Source organism: Triticum aestivum, chromosome 2A, assembly GCF_018294505.1.
Source record: "Triticum aestivum cultivar Chinese Spring chromosome 2A, IWGSC CS RefSeq v2.1, whole genome shotgun sequence".
NCBI classification, from domain to species: Eukaryota; Viridiplantae; Streptophyta; class Magnoliopsida; order Poales; family Poaceae; genus Triticum; species Triticum aestivum.
In genome coordinates, this window is record NC_057797.1 from 19,143,058 (window position 1) to 19,153,853 (window position 10,796).

General features: G+C 46.9%; 1 protein-coding gene across 5 annotated transcripts; it reads left to right on the plus strand.

The window, feature by feature from the left end:
- Window positions 1–5,634: 5,634 nt before the first annotated feature.
- LOC123187070 (beta-glucosidase 16) lies at window positions 5,635–10,743 on the plus strand. Of its 5 annotated transcripts, none has more exons than XR_006493801.1 (12): window positions 5,635–5,979; window positions 6,092–6,158; window positions 7,711–7,772; window positions 7,856–7,931; window positions 8,027–8,101; window positions 8,178–8,265; window positions 8,381–8,633; window positions 8,772–8,887; window positions 9,030–9,282; window positions 9,390–9,461; window positions 9,609–9,711; window positions 10,244–10,743. XR_006493801.1 is itself a non-coding variant. In XM_044598834.1 (12 exons), the coding sequence occupies exons 1-12, from the start codon at window positions 5,848–5,850 to the stop codon at window positions 10,353–10,355; spliced, it is 1,440 nt and encodes a 479-aa protein (XP_044454769.1). In that variant the 5' UTR covers window positions 5,646–5,847; the 3' UTR covers window positions 10,356–10,743. The 5 variants fall into 5 exon arrangements, 3 of the variants coding, with proteins under 3 accessions (XP_044454770.1, XP_044454769.1, XP_044454768.1); XR_006493800.1 differs by having other exon boundaries at window positions 5,637–5,979; window positions 10,251–10,743; XM_044598834.1 differs by having other exon boundaries at window positions 5,646–5,979; window positions 9,359–9,461.
- The last annotated feature ends 53 nt before the right edge of the window (window positions 10,744–10,796 follow it).

A 10,796-nucleotide genomic window follows, 5' to 3' on the forward strand; every position in this document is an offset into this window, starting at 1 on the left:
TGTGGCAATGACGGTTGATTAGTTTTAAATGTATATTGTGCATATACAAAACTAATAGAACAAACAAAGTAGGGTTCTGATGATGTTAGTCGGTTATCATTGTGTAATGGAAATATATAACATATAACCTCCAGGCCCTTCCTCTGAAACCATCTTCCCTTATGGATAAACTCCTGCTCCAGTACTTTCATCATTTGGGCTGTAACCAGCACTGCAATGCAAGAATGTATCAAATACATTCACATTGTACGGAGCATCAAGTTTGAGAGTTGCCCAAAGAAGCCTAACTACTATTGTTCGTCTAATAAATATTTACTGTAGCCACATCAACTCGTCTAACACTTGGTAGTAGGAAACAACATCAGCAGCCTCAATCGCCAAAGCTCAGGCTACTCCGACGAAAAAGTAGTGTTATTTTGATTGCTGTTTTTAAGCTCTCACCTCTATCACCTCTATCAGCCAAGAATTCTGCGCCTCGACAATACTCTCAACGCGTCCTCAGTTTGACAGTGGAGTGATGGCGGAACATCGCTTAATAGTTTACCTTTGTTTCTCTAAACATTTCATATGTACAGTTACTTCTAGAATGGCCACTCAGTTCAAAGAAGTGCTAAGTGCTCCGCTGTTCCTTGAAACTTCACATTCGGAGCACTAGGAGACGACGTTGTTTGTTCTAGTGTTTTGGATCTTCGGAGAAATTAAACAGTGCTTCTTACTTGTGTCGAAAGTGCCTGCATTTGTTTGTTTTATTCAAGCACGTAGTTGGTACTTTTCTTGGTTTATCTCACACATGCTAATTGGCCGTGAAATACTCTCAGGCTCTTTTGATTGAGAATTATGTTCTATGAGGCTGGCGATTCATATATGCACATTTCTGGCCTGGCTGTATGGTTTCTATTCCATTTGACGTGGGGAGTAAGATGGAAAGACATGATGCTTCCAGGGGGCAAGATGCAAATGTACCAAGAGGGCATACTGAAATTGATTGGTTAACTGATCCTGCCCCTTCATGCATATCTGACGCACCTAGAGGTCCCAGAGCAGCGTATCATTCAAAAGGCTGGAGCACCCGATATTTTCCCTAGGCGCTGTCTCCTCATAAACCAAGAGACACTGCCATTCTAGTCTAGCTCGATGTGACGGGGAAATGGTGAGAGCGGGGAGCGATGTTGGGCGGGTGAGCTTGGGTGGTGCAGCGGCGTCGGGTAGAGGAGCTTGAGATGGTGGCATCGGGCGGGAGAGGTCGGGCCGGTGAGGGAGATCGGCGGCGGTGTGGGAGCTCGGACACAGAGTTGGCAAAAACTTAGGGTCAGTTTGGTTCAATACCTGGGCTCTATGCCTGGATAAATTTGTAGCCTGGAGTGTGCCTGAAAAGATCAAAGAATCTGCCTGGTGAGGCTAGCCTGGGTGTATTGTGTTTGGTACGCATCCATGCCTGGGTAGCTATTATCCAGCAATAAAATAGTCGATGGCCAGACTCTACGGGATAACACATGCAAGGAGAGGCTCGATTAGTACCCAGGCATGCGCCAGGCTACCTACTCGCTACGCCTGGGCCAGGCTAACAATTGTGCCTGGTGCTTCAGCAGGCTAATAACCATTCAGGCCAGGCTAGCGTTCCGTTTTTCAGGATACCAACCAAACATGCACCAGGCTAGTCCCAGGCAGGTCCCAGGCCAGGCAAAATTTTGCCAGGTCACAAACCAAACTGCCCTTTAGTGTGAGCAAGATAGTAGCGACGAGTTGAGAGCATCTCTAGCAGAACCCTTAAAACCGCGACCTTTATAAGCGGGATAAGGGTCGAGAAAATCGCGTTTTAAGGGCCGAAATCGGCTGCGGCGGAACAGAGCCCGCAAACTCGGGTTTGCATGCTCTATTCCATGCGCTTCCAATTTGGGCCCTCAAACCATAAAAGCACACAAATAAATTGACCGCGAATTTGAACAAGTAAAACATAAATGCCAAGAATTTAAACATGATCTTGCCACCACAACACAGTTTTGGCGGCATTTAAACATAGTTCTTGTGCCACAATCCAAAAGAGATCGCATCCGTCATCATTGGCACAACCCAAAGACGCATCCATCATCATCATCATCACAAGATGAAATCTTCACCACCACCACTTGCCAAGCACTATGCTCACCAAACCTTGGCACCGTATGGCCTCTTCTGGCTAGCCTCCTCCTCTTCAAGATCTCCAACCATGCCAAGTCATGCCATTCTTTGGTGACCTCATCTCTCATTTCGGTTCATCATCATGATCTTGTTCTCCTCTTGAAGAAGTTTGGCCATGGCTTTGTCCTCGTTGGCCTTGGCTCTTCTCCCCTCAATGGTGGCCTTGCGGTCCGTATCCACCGTGAATAGTTGCCACTTCTCTTGCTTCTCTTGAGCCTTTCTTCTCGGCCAACTACTTTTTTTCCTCCAATGTCTTGATCACCAATATCTCATTGGACTTGACCATGTCAGCTAGCTTCTCCCGCAAGCTTGATGCCTCTGTTTCCTTCTTGATCTTGTCTTTGGCTTTCTTGTTTCCATCGGGCTTGTTCTTGTTTCTTGGGCCATCGTCTTCATCATCATCATCATCATCCATCTTGGTGAGTGCACCTCTCTTCGGTGGGGATTCTTTGTCAATCACCTTACACTTCTCGCTATCTTTGAGAAGTTCCCGGCAATGCTTTACTTGAATGCCTTTTTGCATGAAGCTTCCATGTCCTTGTATCTTTCTTGCGCAATTTTGTCCTACAAAATGGAAACATTGTCAAATTATGCAACCGCTCCGAGTTGCACAAAAGATTTGCGCTGCTTCGGACATGAAAACGAACTCACATACTCGGCTTCGACGACACCACTTGGGGGTGCATTGCGGACTTGCGTCAAGCAAGCAGTCCAACAACTACAAATCAGCTTGATCACGTCCCAACAACCTTGAAGAGACAGAAAGGTGCGTGGCGTCCGGTTGGGATACTTTGCCATCATGCGAAATAATTGATCCTCGATCCTTTGTCAATACCGCTTCGCGGTTTCGTCGGTGCCGGTGCACGCATCAAGAGACACCGACTCCCAAGCCTTGATCAAAACTTTATCTTCCAATGGAGTGTAGTTCTTGGATCTTGCGCGTTTTGCTTGCACTTCGTCGTACACCCCCTCGTCAACCTCCTCCACATCATCTTCTCCCCCGTGACCGTGCACGCCACCATCCATCTCTTGTAACTAAAGTCACCGATCGGGGTGTGATCGATGTCGACGGTGTTGTCGTCCAACATTTGCACGAAGTCGGCAGTCGCATCATGCATACCGGCGCTACGATTGCACTCCACAAGTCACGTACAAGCAGAATGAACCAAAATGAAAGAAGTGACGGAAATCGAAGAATCATACCTTGCGCCCATTCCATCGAACACCTCGGGGCGGCAGTAGCGCCATCGGTGGGCATCCTTGGGGCAGTTCTCGCCGGAGCAATTGGGGGAGGTGTTGGCGGGGAGGCTCGTCCCGCGAGCTTCTTGCGTTTTCACACCGGAGGCCTTGCCCCTTCTTCGCCGGCATATGCCCGACCGAATTCGGATCAGAGGCGGCGGGGCGGGTGGGCGCACGGGCGCGCGTGCCTTCCCGGCGGGGCCGGCGGGAGCGCCGCCCTAGACGACGACGTTGCCTTGCCGCTTGCGGGGTGGCGCGGTGCAGCCTTGAACGGCGTCGGGCGCGGCATGGCTGCCAACGAGATCTGCCGAAGGGGGCGTCGCGTGGATGGCGGCCGCGGTGACGTCCGACGGGTGAGAGGCTTCCATGGCGGCGGAGGGATGTCGGGGAAGGTACTCCGGGGCGAGTGGAGGGAGGCGGTTGGCGAGGGAGAGGGAAGCGGGAAGAGCCGCGCGGAAATGTCCCTCCCGCCAAAACTCGCAGCTGATAGGGGTCGAGCTCGGGTCGGCCTCCCGCCCCGTGAATCTACAGGTTGAGGGGCAAACTTTTTACGCGCCCCACAAATTGTTTTACACTTCGCGGGCTGATACGGGGTCTGGCCGGGGCGTTTTTTCGTCTGAAACCGTAAATGAGCGGTTATTTTGCGGGTCGGCGCGTTTTAAGGGGTCTGCTAGAGATGCTCTGAGCGACAAAACAATGGGTTGGGCCGAAATGTTTTCGTGGGGTGTCATTTTGGCCATAAAAGACATCAACGCTTCGAGGTGTTGTGGGGAGATGGGCCAGACTTGAAAGAAGCTCGGTAAGCACCTCTTATAAAAAAAACCTCATCCCTTCAGTCTTTTTCTTAGCATCATAAACTTTATTCATCAAATGATAGCCAAATCGTTTACATAATGGTGAAGAATTGGCCTCTCCACTGAAGTGATCAAAAGTGATACTAGCAAACTCCAGTGTCAAGAGGGAGCACTCGGCTATGATTGGCACGCCTGTTCCCATATATGCGTTTGGATCAGAGATGGCCTCAAGTGCATTGAGACTGTCAGACTCGACTGCCAAATTCGTGCACCCCAGATTTGCTCCAAGAGTTAACCCACATCGAATAGCCATTAGTTCTATTACTTCTACACTCGCCACATGCGGTAATAGATGAGTCACTGCACCTAGGAACTTATCATGGTCGTCGCGGGTAATGACACCACAAGATCCCGTGAACCTATCCGCATGAAAAGAAGCATCAACATTTATTTTAACAGCTCCCACCACAGGCTTCTTCCATATATGATCCCGATTGTGAGTAGGCTGATTTGGAGTGTTTGCTCATAAAAATTTGTTGCTAGCATCCGGATTGTCATTGCTGCTTGTTTAGGCATCTGAACTATCTCACCTTTTGTATGGATTCTCCTTTGCTACCAAATAAACCACATTGCTACAAGGACAAGCTCAGCTATAGGAATGTTATGTACCGACGACTGCATCTGGATCAGGCTGTCAAGGTTAATAGAGCCCGATCGGTCCGGGCAAAACACTGGTCTAATCTCCTGTGATAGCCCTAGCTCCGTCCAAATTGCATGCGCCCCGGTACAAGTGAACAAGCAATATTGTATCTTCCAATCCGATGGAACAGATTTAACATTGCGGGATCAGAGGAATATATCTATTAGCAAGGACACCATAGCATGGTAGAACCCCCTTCAACACTTTCCAGCCAAAGTATTTGATTTTCCCTGGTAGTCGCAGTTTCCAAAGATCTTTCCAAGCTCCATTTAATGAGGCACTACTTGGGCTAGTCCGATTCAAGTGCTGTCCGAGCTGATGCCCAAATTCAACATGGTATGTCGAACGCACGGGAAAGGTCCCAGTCCTTGTATGTTGCCAAGCTACAAAATCTTCAACGGCCTCCACATGAAAAGGAATTTGTAGAATTCTATGCACATCGACTGATGAAAAGACGCCGCGAATAAGTGCCTCATCCCATTGTCACCTCATCCCTTCAGTCAACACAACAGGAGAGGCTAGCTGCACAGATATTTTGAGTTTTTGTTTTTGGTCCGCCGAGGTGTCACCATCCGTGGTAGGTTACGACTATCTTTCATCTACAGTATTATGTAATCTCCTTCACATGCCATCTCATGTGCACCACGGGGGTCTTAGTCACGGGGATATTACTAGCAGTCAATACTTGGTGTGGCCTATAAATATGGGCCATCATCCAGGCCGTACGAGCTCTCGTCTGTGGACGCTGCTACTAGATTTTTTTTTTGAGACAAACGCTGCTACTACTGTAGATTGCAGTTGTAGCTAGGGAGGGACCTTGTTTGCCCACTTTGCTGTGGCCTCTAAATGAGCCCTGCAGGAGGGGGGCTAGCCGGTGTCTCCTCATCATAAACCAAGAGACGCTGCCATTCTAGTCTAGCTTGAGGCGACGGGGAAATGGCTGCGGCGACGGCGATGGCCATGCTGGCGGCGCTGGCGATCCTCGTCCTCATGCCGTCGGCGCGAGGGCTAAGCCGCGCCGAGTTCCCGCCGGGGTTCCTCTTCGGCGTCGCGACATCTGCTTACCAGGTTGGTGGATCGGAGTTTGGCTTTAGCTTCGTCTCTTTTTGCCTTTGCCTCTCTCCTCGGTCCCATGGCACGGTTACTGACCACGCAGTGTGATTTCTGCTTCTGCTTCCAGATCGAGGGCGCGTACCTGGAGGACGGCAAGGGCCTCAGCAACTGGGATTTCTTCACCCACACAAACTGTAAGTCATCTTCTCGGTTTTCTGCAGCTTCCATGTCCTTGCGTGATCCATGTTCTTTGCTGTACCATGTGTGTCAGTGTGTCGGTGTTCTTTTTTTTAAGATTGTGTGATCCATGTTGCGTAGGGGGATAAAGATGAAAACGAGTGGTTCCCTTCCACCCTGCTGTACGAAACAGAGACAGCGATAGCTAGCCGCATCCACACTCTGTGCGACTGTGCGTGGCCAAATTCGAATCGCCATATAACCAGAACCAATCAGCAGTTGGATGATGGTACCGTCAATCTATCAGAGATCAAATCATAGATTTGACGTTTTGCCGTCCCATTAATGCAGATTATTATTTTGAATTCGTTGATCTTAAAGCTCCAAAATTTTGATCCGATCTTCACTAGGCGTTGTGTGAGTGCGCGCATGCGTGCGTGTATACGTCAACGTCGTAATCGGTGTATTAAAAAAATCGTCGTGCACTTGGGCATCGTTGTCAAATTTCCTATTTGTCTTTCACGCAATTCTTTTTTCCTATTTGTCTCCACTCTAGTCATTTGAAACACTAGTGCAACATGGATCTGATTGTGACACAAATTAATTTATTTTGAAAAGAGAAAAAGACAATCGTCGAGCGATGCGCACTGCCATACTCATATTTTTGGAATTGGCAATAGGGTGACGTTGCCAAGAAATGTGTGTGGTGTCAAATTCTATAAGAGTGGGGCCTATATATTTGAGAATAAACAAACAATAAATTTAGGTGCAATGTGTGCGATTTTCTCGTCTCTCTCAACCTCTTCTCCTCGGAAGCGCATGCACGTCCACCTCGTTTTATTAATTCTTCAGTTGATTTGGTATCGGAGCAGCTACGTGCTTCCGTTCCCATAAATTTGGCTTTGGCAATGACCCCACAATGTGCCGGCACTGGTAACATGGCCCAAAACCGAATTTGGCATTGTTACTTGGCATACACTGTGGTTCCCCGCCGTAAATAACAATTCAGTGAATCACCTTAGGCTTCGTCAAAGTTGGACTGGATGTTCTATTAGTTTACCGTGTATGTAGCCAGATTACTTTAGTGTTAGCAAATTATCAGCAGGATAGACATAAACCATTTCCTATTACCTTAACACTGGAGTCCAAAACAGTTCACCTTGGAAGATTCAGTGTTTTTTTTTTTTTTTGCGGGAGAAAGATTCAGTGTTGAGTAGGCTGATCCAGAGGCCGGACTATAAGAAGATCCCCATTCTTATTATGAGAGAGTGATCCCACAACTGTAACAACATTCTGCGGATAATTATGCGAGTGGTTATAGAATTGTGCTTATCCTTTTCTCTCCCTCTATAATAATTACATAACATATAGAGGAGGATATTCCCTTATCGTATGACCATTGGACCAACTAACATCAGAACATGTCTCCTGCATGTTATCTAAAAGAAAGAACAGTTCACAAGCATATGTGAATGTGATCATCTATTTGATTTTAAAAGTTCAAACTCGCTCCTTCAAAAAAAAGTTCAAACTCGTGCTTTTCTCTCAAAAAGCTTTGATTCGCTACAGCTAGGGGAATCGATGATGGACGGAACGGGGATGTAGCGGATGATCACTACCACCGGTACATGGTACAGACAAAAATCACTAGTAATTGACATGGTGCATCTTAACTGTGCTTGCCCATGTATTCTGACAGTACTGTTATGCACAGGAAGATGTGGAGATCATTCATAGTTTGGGTGTCAGCTCCTACAGATTCTCAATTTCATGGGCGAGAATCCTACCAAGTATGCCAAAACAAGCAAAAAAATTTGCGGCTTAGTGGTCACTGTTAAAAGTAGTTGCTTAGCTAAATTAATGCCGCTGAATTGAATCCTCGTAGGAGGCCGGCTTGGAGGCGTCAATTCAGCTGGAATAGCTTTCTACGACCGCCTGATTGATGCACTCGTGCAGAAAGGTACATGCAACAGATTGCACTATAGTCTTCAACAAAGAGCAATGTAAACATGTATACTACAAAAAATGACAACCAGGGATAGAGCCATTTGTGACAATGCATCACTTTGATCTACCGCACGAAATGGAGACCCGATACGGCGGTTGGCTGGGCACCAGAATCCGGTACGTGCAACTCCTTTGTACTACACATCTGTACTTTGTTTCTCTTTTTCCTATCTTAGTGAAATCGGCAGAGCGCCTGCCTTGCATCGTTAAAAACAACAAAGCCTTTTTCCAGGGAGGAGTTCGATTACTATGCGGATGTGTGCTTCAAGGCGTTTGGTGACCGGGTCAAGTTCTGGGCGACGTTCAACGAGCCCAACCTGTTCACCAGACTTGCCTACGTGCTGGGCAAGTACCCTCCGGCACGCTGCTCCGCGCCGTTCGGGACCTGCGAGAGCGGGAACTCTCATCGGGAGCCCTACGTCGCGGCTCATAACATGCTGATGTCACATGCAGCCGCCGTCCACAACTACAAGAAGAATTACCAGGTGAGTGAACCCAACAAACTTGGTCCGTCGTAGTTGAGGTGCTTTCTTGGCTATGGGCACCATTTCAGTGGATCTCAAACGTAGCACCGCGCCTTGTTCTGATGAATGTGTGTGTGTGTGTGTGTGTGTGTGAATTAGGCAACGCAAGGCGGATCGATCGGGATTGTGATTGCGATGAAATGGTATGAGCCGCTCACGAATACCACGGAGGATATCCTGGCTGCACGACGTGCCTTGTCTTTTGAGGTAGATTGGTATGTCCTCTTATTTATTCACCTTTGCATGCAAGTGCAAGAACTAGTATGAGAATGTTCATACCAACTTTACATAGTTATGCTACAAAAAGAAAACTATTAGTACTATGGTCATTTTCAATGTTTATTTTTCTTTCTTCAGGTTTTTGGAGCCGATATTCTTTGGTGATTATCCCAGAGAAATGCATGAGTTGTTATCATCCAACTTACCAAAGTTCACCTCAGAAGAGAAGAGCTTACTCCAAAAGAACAAGGTGGATTTTATCGGCATAAACCATTACACGGCAATTTACGTCAAGGATTGCATCTCTTCTCCGTGCGACCTCAAGGCTTATGAGGGGAACGCACTGGTCCTAGCTACGGGTGAAAGAGATGGCGTGGCAATTGGGAAACCCGTAAGAACTGCTTCGATCAGTGTCGCCATCCTATACATACTCTTCTTCTCTTTGTCACATGTTCGTATGGTTGCAGACTGCATTCAATGGTTACTATGATGTTCCAGAGGGCATGGAGTATATCGTCAAGTATGTTAATCAGAGATACAAGAACACACCTGTCTATGTTACTGAAAATGGTGAGTGGCAATGGACTCACGAATTCACAATGCATTCTGTAAACTCGCTGACAATCGAGAAGCTTCTAGTAGCTTCTCATCTTCTTCCATACGTATACGTTCACAATGATCATGTGTTATCTACTTATCTTACGCTTTCTTTGTCAGGTTACTCGCAACACAGCAATAACACTATGGACGAATTGATGAATGACGGTGAAAGAGTGAACTACCTGCAGGGTTATGTCACATGTCTCTCTTCAGCCGTCAGGTGACGTGCAACCCACTACTCGAATCTGGAACTTTTGCCTGGTGCCAGGGTGTTTACCGAATGCATTTTGTTGGGTATTAGAAAAACATGACCTTTGCTGAGTTCCGCCTGGAAGTCACTAGGCAAAAAAACGAGACTCGGTAAATTGCACGTTTGTCGAGTTTCTGCCATGTGGCACTTAGCAAACACATGTTTGGCTCGAGTTCCTGCCACATGGCACTCGGGAAACACATTTTTCCCTTTTCCTTTTTTTTTACTTCCTTCCTTTGTTTCATATCTTTTGTACATTTTTTGTTTTATTTTTTGTCTTCTGCTCTATTTTTTCTATATTATTTGTTCTATCCTTTTTCATTTTTTTCTGCATATGTATTTCCTTTTATAGTAGTTTTAGGCAAGCCCGTTCAAAAAGTATTCTAGAAAGCAGTCTAATTGTCTTCATTTGTCACACACACTTGTAAAAATATGAAATCGAAATTAGAAGCTTCGTCTGCGTGCAACTCTGCATTCTGAAAGTATCAACTCTTTTCTCAAGCTTACAGGAAAGGAGCAAACGTGCGTGGCTACTTCGTATGGAGTATCATCGACAGCTTCGAGTGGACTTACGGTTTCACGGTAAAGTTCGGGCTGTATCATGTGGATTATGAAACGCAGAAGAGGACTCCAAAGATGTCGGCGAAGTGGTACCGTGACTTCCTCATGGGCTCTAGGCCGACCAACCAAGTGCAGACGCCCAGAGCAGATTCGTGATAGTTGCAGCCATTACTGTGAGATCCAGTTACCCGTAAAAAGAAACTGTAAGTCGTCTTCTCGGTTTTCTGCTTGCGTGATCCATGTACCATGTGTGTCGGTGTGTGAGTATGAGAGTTTTTAGGATTGTGTGATCCATGCTGCTTAGGAGGATAAAGATGAAAATGAGTGGTTCCCTTCCACCCTGCTGTACGGAACAGAGACAGGGATAAGCCGCATCCACACTGTGTGTGCGTGGCCAAATTCGATAGCCATATTAATAAGAACCAATTAGTGGTTGGATGATGGTTCTCTCGACCTATTAGAGATCAAATAATAGATTTGACGCTTTGCTGTCA

Excerpts from the sequence above, each read along its gene's own strand:
- LOC123187070 (XM_044598833.1), top strand. The coding sequence starts at position 5,848 with ATGGCTGCGGCGACGGCGATGGCCATGCTGGCGGCGCTGGCGATCCTC. Across the intron at positions 8,634-8,771 it reads ACTACAAGAAGAATTACCAG|GCAACGCAAGGCGGATCGAT; the intron begins GTGAGTGAACCC and ends TGTGTGAATTAG. Across the intron at positions 9,283-9,358 it reads GCGTGGCAATTGGGAAACCC|ACTGCATTCAATGGTTACTA; the intron begins GTAAGAACTGCT and ends GTATGGTTGCAG.